Here is a 24,295-nt window from a genome sequence, read left to right on the forward strand (position 1 = left end):
ATGGAATAGAATACAGAGCCCAGAAGTAAATCTCACATATATGGTTAATGGTTTTTCCAGTAAGGTTGCCAAGACCACTCAATGGAGAAAAGACAGTCTTTTTAACAAATGGTGCTGGTAAAATTGGATATCTATGTGTAAAAGATTGAAATTAGACCCATGTCTTACACTATATACAAAAATTAACTCAAAATGGATCAAAGTCCTAAATTTCAAAAAGAAAGGTATAAAACTTATAGAAGAAAACATAGGAGAATATCTTTTTGACCTTGGATTTGGCAGTGGTTTCTTTAAAATGACACCAAAAGTATGGACAACAAAAGAAAAGTAGGTAAGTTGGATTTCATCAAAATTAAAAACTTTTGTGATCCAAAGGGCCATATCAAGATAGTGAAAAGACAACCCACAGAATAGGAGACAATATTTGCAAATCATACAGCTAATAAGGGCTTAATATCCATAATATATAAAGAACTCCTACAATTCAACAGCAAAAAAAAAGAAAAAAAAAGACAGCCTAACTAAAATATGGGCAAAAGACCTGAATAGACATTTCTCCAGAGAGGATATACAAATGGCCAATAGGCACATAAAATAACTTTGTTGGCGAGGATGTGGAGAAATTGGAACCAAGTGCATTTCTGGTAGGAATGTAAGATGATGCAGCCACTATGAAAAACAGCTGGCAGTTCCTCAAAAAGTTAAATATAGAATTATCATATGACCTAGCAATTCCACTCCACTCCTAGGTAGATACCCAAAGGAATTGAAAACAGGGACTCAAAACAGATATTTATATACCACAACATTGGTCACAATAGCCAAAAAGTGGAAACAACACAAGTATCCACCAACAGATGAATGAATAAACAAAATATACTATAAACATACATTGGAATATTATTTAGCCATAAAAAGGAATGAAGTTCTGATACATGGTACAACCTGGGTGGACCTTGAAAACATTACAATAAGTAAATTAAGCAGACAAAAAATGACAAATGTCATATGATTCCACTTACATGAGGTATCTAGAATAGGCAAATACAGACAGAGAGAATAGGGGTTTCCAGGAAATGGGGGATAAGAGAAGTGTTTTTGCTTAATGGGTATAGAGTTTCTGTTTGGGTTGATGAACATGTTCTGGAAATAGATACTAGTGATGGTTACACATCAAGAATGTACTTAATGCCCCTGAATTGTACACTGTAAATTGGATAAAATGGTAAATTGTATGTTGTTTATATTTTAAACATAATCGTTTAAAATTTTAATTTTACATAGTGATTTAGGTACGTAAATTATACATAGTGGTTTAGGTACATAAGTAAAGATGGAAGGGAATATGAAGACATGAAAAATTACTAAATTATCCTGTGATTATATTATTTTGAGTAGAAATAAAGTTCAAATAAAAGTTTCATTTTTAGCTAAAGAATAGTTATGTTGATTAATAATTTTTAAAACCTTCGAATTTATACAGGAAGAGCTTTTCAGAGTAATTCATATAAGGGAGAGTTGGTGTACTGTATCTGTGCTAGAACATTCTGAACAATTTTAGGTTCTTATAAAATTGTCTAGATTTTAATGAAATCTGTTTTTCTTTAGCTTGACAGGGCCAATTCTCTGTTAAACCAGACTCAACAACCTTACAGGTATCTCATTGAATCAGTGCGTCAGAGAGATTCTAAGATTGATTCACTGAAGGAGTGTATTACCCAACTTGAGAACGACGTCAGGTAAACCATCTACAAATCTTTTATTTGAGTAATAAAGGCATTGTAAGCACAATACTGCTATAGACGAATTCAGGTTGGAAATTGTGAAGAAAATATTGAAATAACGAAGGGGGTCTTAAATGTAATGAGTTCAATTTCTCTTAGAAAAACTAAGTCACATCACATTAAGGTGTTCACAAACAGATAAAATGTACAAATTTACTTAGATTCATGTTGACTTTACCAAGGAATTTTTAGGCGTTTCTTCCACTGACCCTTTACATGAAGTAAACCATGAATTACCTCGATGTAAATAAATTCCTTTCACTTCCTTAGATTGAAATTGTTTTCTTACATGACACCTTATCCAAAAGACTTGCTCCACTGAATAATCATTCAAATTCTTTACCTGTTCATCTATATGATCATTTTAGTCTTTTTAAGTAACAGTAGAAGAATGATTCTATATAAAGAAAGAGGTTTTAATTCATGGATGCTTAGTTAGTTGGCTTGTTATTAGATCTTAAGATTATTTAGAATAAGTAAGTAGATAAATTATCAACCAATTTATAAAGGTAGAAGCAAAGAATTAGATGGGAGAGAAAATTCTTAAATTAAGGAATTAGAAAAGGTAGTTTATTGAAAAATATAGTTATTGGAAAAGATAGCTGTTAAATTCAGGTTTCCTAAGATATATAACCAAAAATATAAAACTGCTGGTAATTAACTCCAAACTGTGAGTGTTCTTTTTGATAAATCAGAGTAGTTATCTTTTCCTCTCGTTTCTACCCCACCAAAATAATTGGTCCAAAACTTTATTCCTGATCAGAATTTTTTGACAATATAATGAAGTAATTTTAAATCACATTTATGTTTTAAATGTCAACATGAGTAACAATTTATTTGTAGATTAATTTTAAAGTTAAAATTAATATTTAGAATATTCATAACCAGCATTAATAAATCAATTCAGTGAATTAATTAAATAGTTCTATAAATAGCTATTGGGAGCAATAGAAATTATGTCTCATCATTCACTGGAGACTTGCTTATCTTAAGGAAATTGAGGAAAGAACCCCAAAGAGAACCTTTTCTTTCCATATTATATATTTGATATATTTGAAGTTTTGTATAGTGTTTTGTCTTATCTTTGTAATCTTGGAGCAGGGATATATAAAAGGCCTGTGGAAAAAATTACCTCTTTCACAGTTACCTTCAAGTAAGTTTATTTGAATAGTTATTTTACTAAGAACTAGGAAAGCTGAAAATGTTTAATATAAAGAAAAATAATAGCCAGCTACAGGAGAAAATTGTAATGATGAACAAATTCAGCCCTAGAGAAATTTAGCAACTTGTCATCTAAAAACATATTAGTAAAAAAAAAAAATTAAAAAAAATAAAAACATATTAGTTTTGTGATAGGGCCAAAATTTGAATCCAGATCTGTCTGCTTTCTAATTCCATACTCTTAACCATTATGTTATACTGCCTCCCTATGTTCTAATCTGAATAAGGGATAATTTTTCTTTAACTAATGTAATTAACGAAGAGAAGCAAAAAAAAAAAGTGTAGAATAGTGGTTAAAAGGAAGGCTTTTAATGAGTTGATAATTGTTGAGGCTGGGTGACAGATACATTGTTATAGTTTCTCTCTTGAAATATTTCATAATAAAAAAAAAAAATTCCCTATCTGCATTGTCCAGTATGGTAGCTGCTAGCTACATGTGGCTATTGGGCGTCTGAAATATGGTTAGTGTTACTGAGGAACTAAAATTTTAATTTTATTTGAATTAAATTAATATTAATTTTCATTGCCACTTGTGGCTAGCTAATAGCTATGGTATTGGACCCTATAGCCAATTTTCTCATCTGTGAAATGAGAGTGGCACCAACAGCACTTAATTCACATGGTTATTCAGAGGATTAAATGATATAACCTTTGTAATATATATAGCACTATTCCTATACATTGTTAAAAATGCTTTTTAAATGTTTGCTATTACTAGTATTGTCTTATATTTAACACATTTTTATGTTGAAAATTATCTTTGAAGTGAGAAATAACATTTCTCAAAATATGCTGAATTTTGACAAAAATTAGGACTCCCTTAATTACAGCAACAGTAATCACAAGAACTATGCCAATTATGGAATTAAACAAAAAAAAATATTTTGTGTGCTAAACATCTGAAGGCTTTAAAGCTGTCTGTGTCTCATATATTTATTGTATACTATTTTAGTAGATTCTGAACTAATATTTCACAGGATATGAAGTCTTGCTCTTCATTGAAGCAACTATCTTCTAATGTGAAAAGTTAAGGTGCTTTCCGAATTTTAATTATGGCTTGTGAGATGCTGTAGCTGTACCCTGATGACGTGAATGAAAGGATGTGATGCCATACAATACAATCAACAAGTCAGATACAACAGGTTAGATCACATTTCTATCTACCATCACCCTGACTCTGAGCCAACGGCATTTCAAGTAGAGTAGAATTATCCTGGGCTTTGACTACACGTCAGCCTGATTTCTCTTCTCATGGTAAATGTGTCTGTAAAATGTAGATACTAATGTGAACATCAAGGGGTAGTTGTGAGAATTAAATGAAGTAACATATATAAAAAGCTTCCGGCACACAGGAGGAGCTCAGTAAATGTTACCTCCCTTCCTTTTGTCCTTCATTAATTCGAAATTTAAACATTCGATGATCCATCCAAAAAGATGACTAAGTGATTATGTTCCTTGATCATTCCTGTTACTTTTTGCTGGGTGTGGATTTTAATTGTAAAGAATACTTACATTAACTGGTTAATTTGTAAATGTTTCTCTAGCTTATACAATAAAAGCTCTTTAAAGAACTGAATATAAATTTTATCATTTTCTTACAAAATAAAACAATATCACATCCACAACTTGCCAATTTAGCCATCGATACAATTTATTCAATGCCTAGAAAGATTAGCGCAAACATGCACTAAAATGAAATCGTGATAAACATGTTAAAAGCTAACATTTGAGATATCACTACTAACTGTCATTAAAGTAATACTCTGTTCTAAAAGTAGTACTTTTAACTCTCCTCCACCAATCTATAAGAGACAATCTGGGTTATAGTGTTTGATCTATAGTTCAGGACCAAAGAAAGCACGGAAAGAGAATAATTAGCATAAGTTTTCTTTCTCTGTTTTCAATTCTCCATTTATCGTTAACTAGTCATTTAGGAAGAAAAGACTACTTAGGCACTTATAAGGCTAGGCCAGAGTATATTGATCCAGGAAGTTAAAGAACAATATATCAGGAATATGTTTTCATATAGCAGGTGAAACAGAGCCATAAACATGAATTTCTGAGTAATAATTAACAGTGAATTGAACAATTATGGGTGTAATATACCATTCACGGTAGACGTGCTCATAAGGAGATTTGTTTTGTAGTTGCTTTATGAGTCACGCATAGAAGCTTTGTATTTTTAAAGGTAAGTTTCCACTGTTATGAAATGTCTTATGGAGACTAAACTTCTATTGAGTAATTACTGTGTGTGGAAGAACACAGAGTATAATCATCATCGTATTCAGTTTTAGAGACCCACGTGTTGAAGGTAGTCTCCCTTGTAATTTAAGAAAGAGAAGCCTAAGACTTTGAAAATATATATCCAAGTATTGTCTGTGGAGCCAACGTCTTGCAAATAGAACTGAGTTGCTTTGTCAACCAGTTTATCCACTTACCTTTTATTCCATGTTATATGTTTAGTTTTGTTATTTAAATATGGAATACTTACTTTATTCTGAAAAAATTAAACACTACATAGAAAGCATTTCTAATGAATTATTCAGTCAAAATTCTTTAATTACATCAACATTCCGTTCCTATTACACTACACTTTATTTAATGGGTCTGTTGGTGTTTGAGAGCCTACGTGTGTGTGTCTGTGTATCTGTGTATGTGTTTGTGCGAGCGCACCCATGTATGTACTGCATGTAAGCGCATGTTTACATTCTGTGTGTATGTGGGTACATGTATACGAACATGTATATGTGCATGTATATGAACACATCTGTTCCTTGAATATTCCTATTCGTATTTACTGAACATTTATTTTCACTTTGAAAAATATTTTGGGGACTTCCCTGGTGGCTCAGTGGTTAAGAATCCACCCACCAGTGCAGGGGACACAGGTTCGAGCCCTGGTCCGGGAAGATCCCAGATGGCACAGAGCAGCTAAGCCCGCACACCGCAACTACTGAGCCCACGCGCCGCAACTACTGAGCCCACGTGCCGCAACTACTGAAGCCTGCACATTCTAGAGCCTGTGCTCTGCAACAAGAGAAGCCACTGCAGTGAGAAGCCCGTGCACTGCAATGAAGAGTAGCCCCTGCCCGCCGCAACTAGAGAAAGCCCACATGCAGCAACGAAGACCAAACACAGCCAAAAAATAATAGAAAAATAAAAGAAAGAAAAAGAGAAATATTTTGTCTTCAGTGTGACCCTAGCTAAAGAGAGAATTTTAAAGTTACAGAAACACCTGATCTTTACCATGCTTTGGGGGACTCAAGCAGAACACAGCACTCAGTTTCCTTTTTATCATCTAGTTCTTTTCAACTCCTCAGCTCAGTAGGATCTCTGATGCCTAACTCCAAAAGTCAGTTTGTTTTTATGCTGAGCTGCTTACCTTTATTGACATTTAATTACTGTTTTCCTCTGATGACTGTTTCTCATCTAAATTAGTAAAACGATATAGCATTTTGTAGAGTTTTACGTAATCATTCATTAGATAATTCACATGTCCCTTTGACATACATGAGTATTATTTTCCACTTTTACGGATGTGAAAACAGGTTCAGTGGGGTGGTATGTGTCGTGCTTTACACCACACAGTTGAGTCAGTGGCACAGTTGGAAACAGAAGTCAGAGTTCCATCTAGTCTTCTCAGAGGACAAACTCTGATGCTTCCTTGGGGAAGTTCTCAATTAGTAGGAGGGAGGAAAATGTACTTTTTTTTTTTACTCTTAAGTCCTTGGAATTACCAGTGCTTTCAGAATACTACTACTATTCACTGAGTTTAAAAAAACTTCTCCCTAATATTTTGAAAATTGGTGGCATTCTATTTTCTTAAAGTATAACTTAAAACATCTTACCTGTTCAGCAAAACAATTCTCATTAATTTTACCTTTACAGATTTTGTTTTGACATTCAAGGAATTACGTTGCTTCAATTAAGTGTTGCTTTTCTTAATCCTTGTAGTGCTGTCTGGGTAGACTCATCCCAGTGTCTTTCAAAGAATATTTTATTTAATGGTTCTAAATATTTTTATTTAGAGTTGAATAATCAAACTCCAGACAGTATAAGACAGGCCTCAAATATTTATGTTTTAAAATATTAACATGTCCTTACAATTAGGCTTCTCACCCTTTCCTATCAGAAGATAGGTCATTTCAAAGAGAAATTCACAATGCGGACTTAGAAGTTGAAGATTGAACTAAGAATTTGGAGACAAAAATTGTTTCCCCGAGGGCTTCCCTGGTGGCGCAGTGGTTGAGAGTCTGCCTGCCAATGCAGGAGACACGGGTTTGTGCCCCGGTCCGGGAAGATCCCACATGCCATGGAGCAGCTGGGCCTGTGAGCCATGGCCACTGAGCCTGTGCTCCTCAACGGGAGAGGCCACAGCAGTGAGAGGCCTGTGTACCGCAAAAAAAAAAAATTGTTTCCCCGAGTTTACTGTAGATCAAATATCTGGTTCATTTATCTCACTCAGTTATATACCTGGTAATTTAGTATGTGATAAATTATAAGATACTACTTTCAGTTTTAAGGATAAATGTTGTAATTTGACTTTCAGTGTCTCAAATTTTAATATGGTGCCCATACGTACTTTCTTTTTACCTTTTATATAAGTCCCACTTCATCTTTTTACATTTCAGGAGTAACCAGTCATCTTTAAAACACCAATTTTATGCCCCTACTAGGCAGGAAAGTATTCTCAGAAAGCATCTCAGTTGCATTGTCAAATAGTTGTGAAAAGAAAAAGTATTCTTATAAAATAGCCAGGCCAATGATTGAATCAAACATTGTAGTCACTGATCTGATATCTTTATGAACTATAAATTTAATTTTTCTTTAATTCAAACCATCAGCTTTAGTCTTTTGCTATTTATTATTTGTTAATTAAATTTATATTAGTATGACAACTTTAAAAACTTGGTGGGTTTTTTTTTCCAGCAATTTAAATAAAGAAAAGTCAGCTTTACAGCACATGAAGAATCAAATGGCATTAGATTTGGAACAACTTCTGAATCATCGTGAGGTACTTTTTCCATTTTGTCATAATTTTTACCACCTTAGGCTTTTTCAAAATCATATTGGGTTAAGATTATTGGATCCCAGTAGTCTGTGTTCATTATGAGTTAATTCTTATTCCTGGAATGCTCCTTCTTGATGGCCCCTATTGCCTTGTTCATATCTCTGTCATTGAATTTCCATGTTATTTAATAATTATCTGTCTTATTCCTTTCTCCCTCTAGACAGTAAATTTCTTTTTTTTTTTTTTTAGTATTTATTGGGCTGCGTCGGGTCTTAGTTGTGGCATACAGTATCTTTAGTTGTGGTATGCGGGATATTTTAGTTGTGGCATGTGGGCTCTTAGTTGCAGGATGTGGGATCTAGTTCTGTGACCAGTGGTCAGACCCAGGCTCCTTGCATTGAGAGTGCTGAGTCTTTGCCCCTGGACCACCAGGGAAGTCCCTAGACAGTACATTTCTTTAGTGTACCTCTGTCTTATTCATCATTGTATGGCCAGTGCCTGGTGTAAAATATTTGTATTGAACTTCAAAATTCATAAGTTTTCTTTTAATTTGTTCCTCACAAAAAATATTTTAAAGGTAACAGAATCCCTATTTTATAAAAGAAGAAAATCAGGTTTTGGTGGCTTCCCCAGAGCCAGGTGGTAACTAAGAGATAACCCCAGTTTTTTTTCCTTTTTTTAAGTCAGATTTATTGAGATATGATATACAATAAAATTTACCCTTTCCAGCATACGTTTCTATGATTTTTGACTAATGTGTACAGTTGTGTAACCATCACCATAATCAATATATAAAATTGTTCCATCACCCCAGAAAATTCCCTCTTGACCCCTTTGTAGTGACCCTTTTCCCTAACTCCAGTTGATCTGTTTTCTATCCCTATAGTTTTGCCTTTTTTTTTTTTTTTTTTTTTTTTTTTTTTTGCGGTACGCGGGCCTCTCACTGTTGTGGCCTCTCCCACCGTGGAGCACAGGCTCCAGACGCTCAGGCCCAGCGGCCATAGCCCACGGGCCCAGCCGCTCAGCGGCATGTGGGATCTTCCCAGACCGGAGCACGAACCCGTGTCCCCTGCATCGGCAGGTGGACTCTCAACCACTGCGCCACCAGGGAAGCCCTATTAGTCTTTTTAGTCTCGGTTTTTTCACTTACCATAAAACAGATCAATCTATGTTGTTGTAAATATTAGTAATTTGTCCTAATTTTTATTGCTGAGTAGTATTCCATTGTATGGATATACCACAGTTTGTTAATCCATTCACCAGCTGATGGACATTTGAGCTGTTTTCATTTGGGAGTGCCTATAAATAAAGCTGCTGTACACAATTGTGTACGTATTTTTGTGTAAATATAAGTTTCCATTTCTCTTGGTAAATACGAGGAGCAGGACTGCTGGGTCATATGGAAAGTGTTTCATGTTGTAAGAAACTGCCAGACTATTTTCCAAAGTGACTGTATCTTTTGCATTCCCACCAGCAGTGAATGAGAGTTCCAGTTGCTCTGCATCCTTGCCAGCAGTTGGTACCGTTAAGCCTAGTTTTTTAATCCATGAATTTTTTCCACTGTACTATCACTGCCTTGTCTTAGCCATGTTTTTACCGTTTTGCTGTCCTAACAGAGAAAAAATGCTCAAAACAGATCATTGGTTTATGAGTATCCTGAAGACATTGTTTCCTAGTCTGGGAAAGATATATCAGGTATTTGGGAAGAAATTATTGGAAGGAAATTATTGAGAGAGATGAACTAGCGAATATTCCTGGAAGCAGCTCAAAGATGCATATCATCTAGAAATGGTGTCAGGGGAATTGGGTGAAGTGCCCAGAATAGCCAATAGATAACAGTTGAATAAGAATAACTTGGATAAATAAAATTTTTTGCAAGTTAAAATCAGGGCTGAGACTAAGGTGAGGGCAGCCAGGCACTGAAGGCACAGAATAGAGGAGGTGCCCCCTCTCAGAGGCATGCACAGTGCAGCGCTGGCACCTGAGACCTTGCCTCACCCTAGTCAGGACCCTGTGAAAATGATCTAGTATGAATCATTGCTTCAATCAGCTAAATTTTCTCAGTTTAAATTAGTGACTCATAAAGAGACCAAATGAACATTTAAAGTGTTTCATTTTCTTTTTGCACTGGGCAGCTCTTGCTCTAACTTTTTAAGTGGTGTCACTTAGTTCTGGTAAGACTGTTTATGGTAATATGAAATGAGATCCCCACCTCATTTACATAGTTATCCAATATGTGTTACATGAAAAAAGAAAATGAGTGGGATAGTTCTAGGTTGACAATGCTAGGATAGTTGAGGCATGGCCACAGAAGATTTATTTTCTATTCGTGTTAGCTCAAAACTGTTAGCTTAAAAATTCTCTCACGTTGGGAGTTCAATTGTGGTCTTAAGGGTTTCCAGGAATGATAAAATCCATAGTGGCCTCTTATTCTATAAACTTCTAGCATTTATACATTCAAAAATGGTTGTGTGGGGCTTCCCTGGTGGCGCAGTGGTTGAGAGTCCGCCTGCCAATGTAGGGAGCACCGGTTCGTGCCCCCGTCCGGGAGGATCCCGCATGCCGCGGGGCGGCTGGGCCCGTGAGCCATGGCCGCTGAGCCTGCGCGTCCGGAGCCTGTGCTCTGCAACGGGAGAGGCCACGACGGTGAGAGGCCCGCTTACCGCAAAAAAAAAAAAAAAAAAAAATGGTGGTGTGTATTTGGAAAGTGTATTAGGTGATTTTTATTCTCTTCTTTAGAGAAAATGTATTAACCTAATAATAAAAAAAAGTGAAGAGAGGGTGAGTATGGAGAAAAATAGCCTTTTTTAGTTTGCCTTTTCAGACTACAAAGCTCAGCTGAGATGAGTAAATGTATTAGGTTAAAGGATCTGCACAAAAAATACTAACTGAAAGATGTGATCATAAATTGAATTGCGATCTCATATCTGTCCACGTCCGTCTATTCTGAATTCTCCAGGTTCTGTCCCTGTATTCAGTGAAACCTTCGGAAAGCAGAGAGCAGGGGAAAGGGGCAAAATATCTCTCCTAACAAAATTCCTTCCATTAAGGCACAATTGAATGTCATGACCTCTGCCTTTATAGAAGATCGGAATAAAATCTGGTGTCATTTCTCTTTGTTTCATGAAACTATGTAAGGCAATCTACTAAGTACTTCCATTTATATTACATAATTTAGTCTTTGCTACAGTACCCTGAGATAAATATCATTGTCCCTACTTTTACAGACGAAACTGATGCTGATAAGAGTTAAGCAACTCAACCGTACTTACTGTCGAAACTTTTTTCTTTTTTTTTCTGAAACAAAAGCTTATGATCTTTCTCCTTAGTCCCATTTAGACAAAAATCTCAGGATGAATTACTGCTTGTGTGAGTTCCAGGAAAATTTGTGCCTCTGTAGATGAAGTTATATCCTTCTGTCTTTTTTACAGAAAATGAAAACTATGTAATTTAATGTGCTTCCTTTTCGTCTTAGTTGCCAGAGAAGTCAGAGCTGAATATCTTATCCAGGTGTTGTAATCTTTTTTTTCTTTTCTTTCACTTTTGATGCTTCAGAATAACTTTTTCTTTGTCTTTCAAGTGGAATGTAATCTTTTTTACCCTTAAATGTCTTCATTTATGCTAAGAGCTTTTAGGTATAAAAATATAAAATATAAATCTTAAATAATTAGGTTTTACAAAAGGTAAAGGAAAAGATTGATAGGATCTCACTCTTAGTTAACATTGTCAGGGCTTCAAATTAAACATTCAGTTTTGAGTATACGAAATGTGATTCCTTAGAATGGCTTCTCTCTCGTTGAGCATACCTCTCGAGTCTTCTTTAATGGCCTTCATTTTTCATTCATGTTTATCCACTCATATTTGCCTTAATGAAACAAGATTTGCTGAACACCTTTGGAAATTTTAATTCTGCTTTTATTTGTATATATTTCATCATGTGTCCTTAGAATCTAAGCTTCCAAAAGTAGGAGAAGTATCTTTAATCAGCCATGTATCTAATAGAATACTGAGCATAATTTTAAGAAACTGATATAAAAGCCTTTTTCTGATTTCTTTTGCAGCTGTATTAGGGGGAGTGGTAAGAGCCCCACTTAGGAAGCTATTTCAGTATTTCATTGAGCAATAGGTGGTATCGTGAACTAAACTGGTGATGATGGTGTCCAACAAGCAGGGACCAATTTGAAAACTATTTAGAAAGCAGAATCACTGGGCTTCGTGACTGACTGAATTTAGAGAATGATGAAGAGAGGAGGAATGAGAATTGATGCCCAGGGTTTTGGCTTGTATCCTGGGTTTATGGTGGTGCTACAAAGAACATAGGAGGAATAGGTTTGGAAAAGAAGAACTCAAGAAAATATCTAAGTGGATATATTCAGTAGAGAGTTAAAAATGTAGTTTCTGGAGCCCAAGAAAGAGAAGTTATCTGGAGGTAGAGATTTGAGAGTCAACAGCATAAAGATGGTGCTTTACATGGAAGTAGATTAAATGAACTAGTAAGGGTATATAGCGTGAGAACAGAAAAAGGCCTAGGACAGATTCTTGATGAGCACTAATATTTAAGGGCTGGGCAGAGCAAAAAATGCTTACTCAAAGAAGAGTGAGGAGTGACCAGAGAAATGGCAGGTGCCTCAGGAAAAGAGTAGACCCACGGGAAGCCAGAAGCATTCAGAAGGGAGGAAGTTGTCAGCAGTGGCTTAGGCTGCCAAGGGGCCAAGTCGAACAAAGATGAAAAAGAAAATGGTATTTGGATTTAACAAGATGTTTAAAAAAAGCAGTTTCAGTGGCACTAAAGGCAGATTGCAGTGAACTGATAAATAAGTAGAAGTTGAAAAATAGTAAAAGGAAAACTAGGCAACCCTTTGAATAAGAGAATATAAGGTGATCAGGGAGGGAGCATGAGATCAAGGGCCTTTACCTCCCAGAGTTGGAGAGTATCCAGCTTAAATGGGGATAGGAAGGAACCAAACAGAGAGAGACATTGAAAGTACAAAAGAGAGAGGATGATCAATTGAGCAAAAGTGTTGGGAAAGGAGCAGATCCAGGGCGAAGTGATGGGATTTAACTTTAGACAGGTGGGGCACATTTTGCAGGGGAGAAATCAAAATTACGTTAAAAGTAATAAGTTAGTAGGTTTGGTGGTAAGAATTTAGGGAGTTCCCATCTAATGGTTGTTTTCTAATGGGCAAGACACATGATAAGATCAGAGTTTTGAGGAAAATAGAAGTTTGAAATAGCTATGTAATAAATGAGTGATGTACATTACAGAAACAAATAATTGCCAAGATGAAATGTCATATATTTGTAGTAGTGCCATTCTGTGTAATTTTTCTCTAGCAGCTGACACTCAGCATGCTAGGTGTAACCATGGAGAAGGTGGACAGCTGGATTAACCCAGAATTACATATCTACTTGTTCAGCTCTCTTCTTAAATTCTAAGGCTGGAATTACTCTTATATTCCTTACATCACCTATATTTTGAAATACTGTGGGAAATGCCAGCAGTCAGACAGGCAAGATGGCTCTGCTACTTAATAGCTATGGATTCTTTTTTTTTTTTTTTTGGAAGACAATTTTTTAGAGCAGTTTAAAGTTCACAGCAAGATTGAGAGGAAGGTACAGAGATTTCCCATATACCCCCTGCCACCGCCCCCGATGCACAGCCTCCCCAGAGTGTGGACATTTGGTACAAATGATGAACCTACGCCAACATGTCATAATCACTTAAAGCCCACAGTTTAATAGCTATGGATTCTTGAGACAATAATTTAACCCCTCTAAACTCAATTTTCTCATGTATAAATAAAGGTAATATCTACTTTACAGGGTTATATGAGAATTAAACAATATAGTACATTCCTGGCATGTGACAGTAACTCAGTGAATGTAGGACCCTTCCCTCTTTTCCTTCCTTTTCAAGAGTCAGTTCAAATGTTATCTATTCTTTGAAGCCCTTCATAACTCAATAAAGAAAAACTTATCTTTTTTTTTTACTTCTTTCCCATAACTTGAAAAATACTTGTATTAATATTCCTATCACTATATATCACAATTACTCATCTGTCTTGCCAATAGAGTGCCTAGTTTTCCTTTGTGTATTAGCCTTTCACACAGTATTTGGTAAGTATTCAATTGAATGTTTGTTAAACTAACTATGATCTTTTCCAACCTTCAATAATAATTGCACTAGAAGCTGTCAAATTAGAAACCAGCCTTTAATATATTCACATTCTCTCTCCTCAAAAGTAAATATTTGTGGAATATAAGAAATCTGTTTCTCAAACCTGAGATTCTTCTACCCTTTCACTCACTACTTCTGCCAATAATCTCTCTCAAGGTCCACAAGCATTTCAGTTAGTATTTAACCAGCATTTAACCAACCACTTCTTACTAAGTGCCTAGCGTGTGCAAGGCCTCACACTTACCTGGTTGGACTAACTCCCATGGTTCCAGATAACTTGCCTTTTATTGCAGTGAATGTCACTTAACAAAAAGAAAACAAACCCTGCAGTTAGCCAGGTTTCTGAAAAGTGAAGTCACAGTATAATTATCATTCTTTTATGGTATGTTTATGTTCCAGGACTCTAACTCCTGTGTTCTTTGTGATTTCTCGGAAAGTTTCAGGGACATTTCAGCATCACAAGTGCCCCTTAGGCAATCCACTTCATAAAGGGTTCAAACAAATTACATATTTCTATATGTGTGTCATTCTTTTTGGTTCATACTTAACTGTTTTGAAATTTTCTTAAGAATACCTTTTTACACGATTTTCGTATACACATATGTACTTAAATTTTACAGTCAGAACAGTCAGTATGACTAAAAAAAACAAAAAGTGTGTGGGTAAGTTAATTTTTCTTTAAATGAAGATGTAATTATTTCTCAGATTCATACATTTCTCATCGTAGTGGTGCTCTTCAAGTTCAAGTTTGTTTTTGATTTCCTAGATGTAAATGTATATTTTAAAGACAGTTATTATAGTGGAAACCTAAAACACATACAGTATAAGTCATATTTTCCCTATAAAGTTTTAGAATGTTTATTTTTTCCATATAAAGGTATGTGAATTTAGATCTGAGGAAATTCAGGGAGTAAACTATTGCAAAAAATACTCATTTGTGAATGTTGAATTTAAATATACTTTAAGTATGGCAAAACTAAACCTACTGTATAAAAGTAGTAATAATATCTTGAGTTTTTATAACTTCTTCCTACCAAAATGTTTTAAAATTTTTCAGCCCAATTATGTTATACTAAAGTGTCCCAAGAGCTCTGTGATGGTCTTATACCCATTTGACAGACGCAGCAACTGAATGTTCCCTCTCCTCAATTTTGAATTGCATAAAAGATACAAATTTTTTTAGATTGTACTCTGTGGACCTCTATGTTTATGTGGACTTATACAAAACTTAGTAGAACTAGGTCAGATTATTTTGATTTTATAAGTATTTTGGCTTCATTTTTCATCTTTTCATCATCAGCTTTAAAATTACAAATATCTCTGTTGTGTCCTGCAAATAAAATTCTGTCTTGTGTGAAACATTCTATCTCATCATAAAAATACTTTATCTGTGTATATATGCTCTTTTAACTTTTTTCACATCACACTTTCACATCTATTATGTATCATATGGACCTGTCATTTTCTAGTTTTTGTTTTTGCTTTTTTTTTAAAGAATGAAATGTGTATTTTTCCCACTACATTTTAGAAGTTTGGTATGTTTTCTTTTAAATAGTAAGTACACTTCTCTGACCCTTTTTTATCAGTAAGGAACAAGTAAATGACCTCTTGCTATCATTTCTAACCCTGTGTTTTTATGACTTCTAGAATAGCAGCAGTTTATAACAAACCAAACAATTCTAGGGTATAAGGAAACACGCAAAACAAACTGCAGAGCTATTAAAGTAAGTCTCTGGAAATATGTTGGCCAGGAGAGATTATTAACAATGAAATGAAATGATTATGGTCTTATTTGGCAGTATTTTAATTTAAACTTAACAAATCTATATCCCATATGAAGGAGCTGACACTGAGGGAAGGCAGGGAATACAACACGGAGAAGGTACAGGCACTGGAGTGAGTCACGCTCTGGACACCAGGGCTCAAAATGGAGGATAGAGTCTGGAGTCTGAAATTGATGATGGAAATCAACAAGAACATGCGTCAAAAACTATCCGATTATACTGAAGTAGTAAAGGCCAGACAGCAACTAGATGAATACTGGTATAGAACGGAAAGCCAGGCACCAAGAGGACGTGAATACCAGAAGGCAAAGCAGTTAGAAGTCCAAGGTACTATTCAGTAATCAGATGAGTGAAAGGGTCTGCGCAAACCAATCAGAACAGAATCAAGGTGCCCACACTTGTGTTTCAAGTCAACAGTCGCAGCAGATTTCAGTTCAGAGGGGCCTACTTCAGTGTGTTACTGCTAGCTTCCTCTACCTTCCGCTGTTGAAGATGACCTTAAGATTATATCCAAATTTAGGAAAGAATGTTGTAGGTGATTAGTTACATCCCCTAGGCTATGACAGCACAGTTGTGTCTCATTCACCAAACACTTGAGCTCTCACTAAGCTTTCAGTGGTAGATAGGGTATGACTCCAAAAATGTTTGTCATCTGAAATGCATTAGAATAAGGAGTAGATAAGCCTAACTTCCCTCTGCTCTGGTCAAGACTCCTTTCTTTATTCTGTCCTAGGCCCAAAACTTTGAATACTAGGAGATAATCAGAGGAAAATAATCAAGATGATAAAAGAATTCTTTTCAGTCATAAGAGAGATTAATGGATTGGGGGTGTTTAGAGAAGAAAAGACTTAGAGAGATACAAGAAATTCAAAGTAGGCAGAAATAGACTTGCGATACATCTCTACAAAGGCTGAAATTAAAACCTAAGGGTAGATATTATAAGGAGACATGTTTTGTTTGCTTTGTTCAGGTGTTATTGTTGTTGTTCTGCTTTGTTTTGTATAGAGGTTAAATAACTTGAAGGTCCCTTCCAAACCTGAAATTGCGGCTATCAAAGACCTTGACAGAAGGCATCCGCATTACTGTGTACATAACGTCTAAATAATGACAGCTTTGAACCCATTTGAATCCTGATTTCATTTCTTAATAGCTAATGAATCTGGCTTTTTTTTTAAAATTTTTGGCCGCATTGCATCTTCATTGCTGCACGCGGGCTTTCTCTAGTTGCGGCGAGCCAGGGCTGCTCTTCATTGCGGTGCATGGGCTTCTCATTGCGGTGGCTTCTCTTGTTGCAGAGCACAGGCTCTAGGTATGCAGGCTTCAGTAGTTGTGGCACGTGGGCTCAGTAGTTGTGGCACATGGACTTAGTTGCTCCACGACATGTGGGATCTTCCTGGACCAGGGCTCAAACCCATGTCCCCTGCATTGGCAGGCGGATTCTTAACCACTGCGCCTCCAGGGAAGTCCTTGGCTATATTTCTTAAAATCTTCTAAACCTCAGTTTCCTTATCTTGAAAATTGAAGTCATATCTACCTTTTGGTATTTGGGAGAGGATTAAATTTTTATGTAAAATACTTAGTGCAAAGCCTGACACATAGTAAATACTACATGAATGTTAATTTGCCATACAAAATCTGTTTTGTGTATTGTTTAGAATATAGTGCCATTGACATTCAAGGTGTATTTTTACTTCTTCAAAAATCATACATTGAACTATGTTAAAAATTTGTTTTGATAATATTAATAATTTAAAATTCTCATTGAGCACTTAGAATATTGATAGATGACTTTGAAATAAATTTACATTTTCTTTTAAACTATAGTGTTAGATATGATAATGATATTGTGGGATTGGGTTTTTTTAATCTTTATCTGTTAAAAATCTCTACTGAAGTATTTACAAGTGAAATGATCTGAGGTCTGAAATCTGCTCTAAAATATTTCAAAATAACTAGAAAGGAAGTAGATAAAACAGTGTTGACAGAACATTATGGCAGTTCCTCAGATGATTAAGCATAGAGTTACCATATGGCCTAGCAATTCCACAACTAGGTTTATACTCAAGAGAAATGAAAACATGTCTACACAAAAACTTGTACATGAATGTTAGATGTTAGCAGCGTTATTCACAACAACCCAAATGTTCACCAGCTGATGAATGGGTAAACAAAATGTGGTATAGCCATACAATGGAATATTACTTAGTCATAAAAAGAAATGAAGTACTGATAGATTTACAACATCGATGAACCTTGAAAACACTATGCTAGGTAAAAGAAGCTGGTCACAAAAGACCACATATTATATGATTCCATTTATTTGAAATGTCTAGAACAGAGAAATCAACAGAAACAGAAAGTCGATTAGTGGTTGCTTAAGGTTGGGAAGTTGAGGACCAGATGGGATAGAGGAGAGGAGTGATTCCTAGAGGACTTGTTGTTTCTTTCTGAGGTGATAAAAAAAAGTTTTAAAATTGTATACTTTAAATGGATAACAATATGGTATGTGAATTGTATCTCAATAAAGCTGTTTGAAAAAAATGATACTGACAAAATGTTGATAATGATTAAAGTTGGGCAATAGACACTGGGGGCTCACTATGCCATGCTCTCTTCTCTTTGGATCTTTGAAAATTTCCATAATAAAATGTTGTTTAAATACTCTTTTAGATGAAGTTTAAACCTCCAAAATATGAATGTACTTGGTTTAAAACAAGGTTGGTTTCTACCTTGCATTAGCTCAGGTAGGAAAGATGCACAGAATTCTGACTTGACTGCCAGATACATTGTTACTCCTCTAGAAAAGCACTTACATTTAACCTCCAGTGGAGCACATAGTTTGCATTATACTTGTCAGAGCTATTTTCATCAAGAAATGCCATCTATGTGTCCCCTTGCCAACATCTTTGCAGAGTTTACAACTTTCAGCAATTTATTGGCATCAACTATGCAATACTCTTAAGCAGCTGCTCTGCAGTTGAGCTGTTTTAATATGCCACCCTCTATGCAAATAGTTTATATTAAATGGCCAAGATATGTGCTTTCGGATTCAAGAGAGCAATTTATCTCTTTTATAGAGATTGTATAGTAACAGTCATCATCTTCATCATCATCATCATCTGGAATTTTCATAAGAATGTCCTTAACTCTTCCATTTTGAAGAGTACTGTACTGCAATGTGCTTTTTATTGTTTTGTTTTAAGTTTCAATTGTGTAATCAGATGCGGTTCTACATTTGTTCGTTTTAATGAAAGTTTCCTTCATTCTTGAAGTTACTGTAATTGTCTTATGTATTTGATATACTAGAATTATAAGATATATACTGTTAGGTTTTTGAAAATCACTATAAAAGCATATCAGAATTAATGAATATTATTATAAATCAAACTGTTATAGAAGAGTGTTTAAAGGTCTCATACAAGTGGTAAAAGGAAAGAATTTGAGGCATGGCACTTTCGCTGTATTTGAATTTTATAATGAACAAGTAATGCTTCTATAATTTTAAAAAGCAGGAATTTAAAAAGATATTTTGACAAATGGCTTTCTAAATTAATGGAACATTTGCCAGGAATAGACTAAGACTGCCAAAACGAAGGGGCCACATATTAGGACACTCCACATTTTGTCATTTTGGACAAGAGAGCCTACTTTCCACCTGAGGACCCTAGAGTGGAGCCTGCTTGACAGATTTTCTTATCCACATATCCAGAGATTGTACTCAACTCTCTCATTCAGATGAATGGCCCATAGCAGCAGAAAGAAAACATTTAATCTGTTCCTTCATTCATAAATTGGAACACACAACCAAAGACCGTCAGAAACTGGAAGAAAATTAATAGCACAAAAGGGAAAAATCACAATAAACAGAGAAACTGACTCCCTTCTCCAGAGAAAACAAAAATTTCTGTAACAGAAAAGAACTTACAAAGTATTGTAATTAGTTTCTTCAGAAAGATTTGAGGAAGTAGTATTTACAGAAAATAAGCATTATACAGAAAAAGTTTCTGGTGTTTTCAAAAATTGCTAAAATCAAAATCATGAAGTTATTATAAGTAAGTAAAAATACCAGTAGAAGGATGTCAGGAAAAGCCACTGAACTCTCCTAAAGCTTAGAAAAAGGTAAGAAGACAGAAATTAACAGGGAAAAGCTAAACAATATCAACAATTCCAGAGAGAAATAAAATACCTGCAAAGAAATAAAGATCAGCTTGGCCTCATAGTTCCTGGAAATTTGACTTTAGAAGATAGAGATGTAACACCGTCAAAGTTCTGAAGGGAAGCACAGTACTTTACCACAGTACCCTCTCTCATGAAATTACTAGATTGTTTGCCATCAAACGACAGAAAGAGAGCAATGCAAGAAATAATGGAACATGCCAAGATGTGCAATAAAAAGAAATTTCAGAATAACAACTGTGCAGCTGTCTTAAAAGAAGTCAGTACAAAATTGATCCCAGCAAACAGTATGATTAAGCTAGATAATCTTAGGTAATATGGGAAAAGACATATACTAGTTCCATCAATGAGGGAAAAAAAGGCAAGAACTCTTAAGAAGAAGGGGGGGAAAAGTCTCTATGAGAAAGTCAGGGCCCAAGTAGGAATCTAAGTAAATGGCATGATTTTGAGTGATAGATGCAATGTAAGAAAAAGAATCCAGTTGAACTTGATACCTGAAACATTTTCCTTTGAACATCACAGGTTCCTTTTCTGTGGACCTAATCACACTCTCTGCTCTGCAGTGAACAGTATTTATAAATCATTAAACAGTAGTACAAATAACCCTGCTGACCAATCACAGAAGGACAGTTAGAGAACAGAGAAAAGCAGAACCAAAAGCTAGAGAAATGACATGTGAAAGTCAAGTCCAAACAATAAGAGCAGACTCTTAATAGGAGGTGGAGCCAGCAATCAGGAGGCAGACAAGAGAACGTGGCAAGGACCAAGCCAGATTTCAAGATGACTTAATCCTAACAAAGGATCCCATTTTGTAGTGACAAGTTTTTCTGGTTCTTGTATGTTATGTTGGTTTATTTTTGTTTGCTTTGTCAATATGCAAATTGGGATTTTGTGAATCACAAACATTTCATTGTAATAGTAACATCAACTAGGGAAGGACAATTTATGCCAAAAATGTAGGTAAAAGAAATATTAAAATATTTTCATGGTAAGGAAGATTCAGTATCATAAAAGCCAGTTCTAAGTTGTTTTTTTAATTCAACATAAACCCACCCATATCCCTAAGAACATAGCCCAAAAAAACCCTCAATCATTAAACGTTAAAACGGTGTGACATGGGTGCATGAATAGACAATTGGAATAGAATTTAAAAGTCCAGAAATAAATCATACACTTATGGAAATTCAGTATATGATAAAGATAACATCTCAAATCAGAGGAAAAAATTGTCTCTTTAGTACATGATGTTGTTATTACAGAATAGCCAAGGGGGGAAAAATGCTGAATCCACACCTTTCACCATAAGCCAGGATAAACTTCAAACAGATCAAAAATCTAAATGTTTGAAAGAGAAAAGAAAAAGAAACCATAAAGTAACTTGAGGAAAATGGAAGAAGGAAACATGGGAAGACCATAAAATTAAGGATTGCCATGTTCAGCTACATCACAACCAGAAAGTTCTGCACAGGAAAAAAACAAAAGAAAATAAAAAGCATAAACAAAGTCAAGAAAAAGATTAAAAGGGAAGAAAAACTGCCGTTCATATTACAGATAAGAGCTAATGTTTCTAACATGTAAAGAGAGCCTTGAAATGTAAAAGAAAATGACCGGTCACCCAGTAGAAAACTGAGCCAAGGATATCAACAAAAAAGGAAATACCCTTAAACAACTGAAAAGCTGCCCACCCTTACAGCAGGAGAAATGCAAAATAGACATACCCAAACACTTATCAGACTGGCAAAAATCCAAAAAGGTAACACAGACATACATTTTATCAATTAGGAAACTGAAGCTCGTTCAATCAGAGTAGATTGATTAAGTTTACACAGTTAATAACAGAGTCAGGAATAGATGTGTCTTTGACTTCTAACCTCATACTAAAATATCTCCACTACCTATGCTTGGCTTTCTGTGTGCTCAGTCTGTGGTGGTATCGTGGATACTATTTGACGTTAAAGTGGAATTTTCGTTGTTCAAATTTACAATTGATATAAAAGAGATCATCTATATGACCAAACATAATAAAACTGAACAGAATTGTTCTGCATGTTATTTTGGTGTCCATTGTAGCTGTGTATTATCCTAATAGGAATTTTACAGAATTCTGTTGCTTTTTCAGTGTTCTTTACTTAGATTTCAAAAACCCATGCTAAACTAACATTGTATAATACTATCAGATGAACAAAAGTGGTACTGTGACAGCATGCTAAGTTGGGGTGATCCTAGTCTAAATAAAGCAAACCTGTGAATTTCCCTTCTGTCTCCTGACCAGCATCAGGGGTGATCTGCTTCCTGTAACTGTTCCTATACGAGCAGCAGGTGAAGCCAGAGAACAAAACTGTGGCCTCCTCTTGGGCACTCAGGAGCCAAAGCCCTCTGCCTGGTACCCCACCAACTCCTTCCTTTTCTTCCTCCTCAGCCTTGCTCTCCCTCCCTTCCCTTCTGCCAGGAGGTATGATCCCCTTGACCTTATTTATCTGTAATAGAGTGGTAGGTTGTGATAGAGGAAATTTTTGCCTATTATTTTATTTTCTCTTCATGCCAAGGCACAAAAGTTACGGCTAGTAAAAAGAGGTTCTTTCAGATAAAAAGTGTTTTTTTGATAGGCTGAGAGACCGTCATCTCCCCTCTCCCCTCTACTTATCGTGTGGTAAGTAAAGAAGGAGCTGAAATCTACCATAACACAAGACATGTTTAACATTAAATCAGTGGTATATACTTCACTAAAGGGAAGCATGTAAATGAAGTAACGATCTCAAAAGCAATGAGTCCTCAAAAGGGTCAAATAAAAGTGTATCAGATTGGCAGTTTCTGAAGGTAGACACATCCTCATGTGCATTGGCCAAGCCAGCCTCAGTCCTGCAGAAATGAGAAAGTGGATTCTGGCACCATTTCTTCCAGCTCCTCTCTCGGCCCTGAGGTTTATTAAGACTCTGTGGCTTAAACTCAACAGCTCTGTTTTAAAATACCCACTCAAGCTAGATGGTTCTAAATAGAACTAATGACAGCCAGAAAAAAAAAAAGGCCTGTAGGAACTTGCTCTGACACAGAGCTGATGTCTATAAACAGATTAGTAGAAGGGAGCAGAACATCTTTCTGTCGCCCTAACTTTTGTGTCTTGGCATGAAGATGCAATAAAATAATAGGAAAAAATTACCACCAACACAGCCTACCACTGTTGTACAGATAATAAGGTAAAGGAGAGTTCAGTCCGCCCTCTCTCCATATTCTTGTGTTTGATTGAATCAATTTAGTAATTAAGCATAAATATCCACTAGTTAGTGTTTGGTGCTAAAGGTTTGACTATGGGGGAAAATAAAAGACAAAAAAGACTTGGAAGAGGGAATGAGTGGAAATTTTGATCCGGGTTCTTCAAGAAGTTCAGTGTAATGAATTCTTAGTTCAAACAACGACTGATAAAGCTAACTCAGGTTTTCATTTGTAAAAGAAGAGGGAATAATATGTTTTGTTTTGTTTTTACTGAAGTCTAGTTGATTTTCAATGTTTCAGGTGTAGAGCAAAGTGATTCAGTTTTTTATATATATGTGTTCTTTTTCAGACTCTTTTCCCTTACAGTTTATTACAAGATACTGAAGACAGTTCCCTGTGGTATACAGTCGGTCCTTGTTGTTAATCTATTTTATATATAGTAGTCTGTATCTGTTAAGCCCAAATTCCCAATTTATCCCTCCCCGCCTCCTTTCCCTTTTGGTAACCTTAAGTTTGTTTTCCATGTCTGTGAGTCTGGGAATAACATGGTTAAAGAAATCCTGAAGCTATGTCAAACTTACTGTTTGAACTGCTGATTAATAGGCAAGAAAAGAATTTTTGGACTCTTTTTCACTTGCATCTTCATGTAAGACTTCAAAAGGAAATAGAATAGTTTAAGAGGCAGAAGAGAAGTTAAGTGTCTAAATAATGTGCTTATCAAGCATGTGTAGAGAAACTATGGGGGAAAGTAGCTATGCCAGTGGTTCCCAAATTTGTTAGAATCACCTGGGGATCTTTAAAAAATTTCAGAGCTGAGGCCACACCCCAGCCCAATTATCTCACAGTCTCTGGGGGTGGGACACAGGCATCAGTTGTTTTAGAAGCTCCACAGGTGATTACAATGTGCAGAAAAATTGGGGAACCACTAGGC

General features: G+C 35.5%; 1 protein-coding gene across 3 annotated transcripts in view; it reads left to right on the forward strand.

Annotated features, from left to right (window-relative positions):
- Positions 1-24,295, forward strand: part of PIBF1 (progesterone immunomodulatory binding factor 1) — a 212,324-nt gene that overhangs the window by 175,643 nt on the left and 12,386 nt on the right. Inside the window, exons 15-17 of one of the 3 annotated variants that reach the window (XR_013824935.1) lie at positions 1,609-1,739; positions 3,983-4,147; positions 7,935-7,982. Coding sequence is in view for 2 of the 3 variants with exons in the window: in XM_079903403.1 (XP_079759529.1) it covers positions 1,609-1,739; positions 7,935-8,019 (216 nt within the window). In the remaining variant the exon portion in view is untranslated. Of the gene's footprint in view, positions 1-1,608; positions 1,740-3,982; positions 4,161-7,934; positions 8,020-24,295 lie in introns of those variants that run through there. The other 2 variants (XM_079903403.1, XM_079903405.1) reach the window with 2 other exon arrangements.

The sequence above is a fragment of the Stenella coeruleoalba genome, assembly GCF_951394435.1.
Source record: "Stenella coeruleoalba genome assembly, chromosome: 18".
Lineage (NCBI taxonomy): Eukaryota > Metazoa > Chordata > Mammalia > Artiodactyla > Delphinidae > Stenella > Stenella coeruleoalba.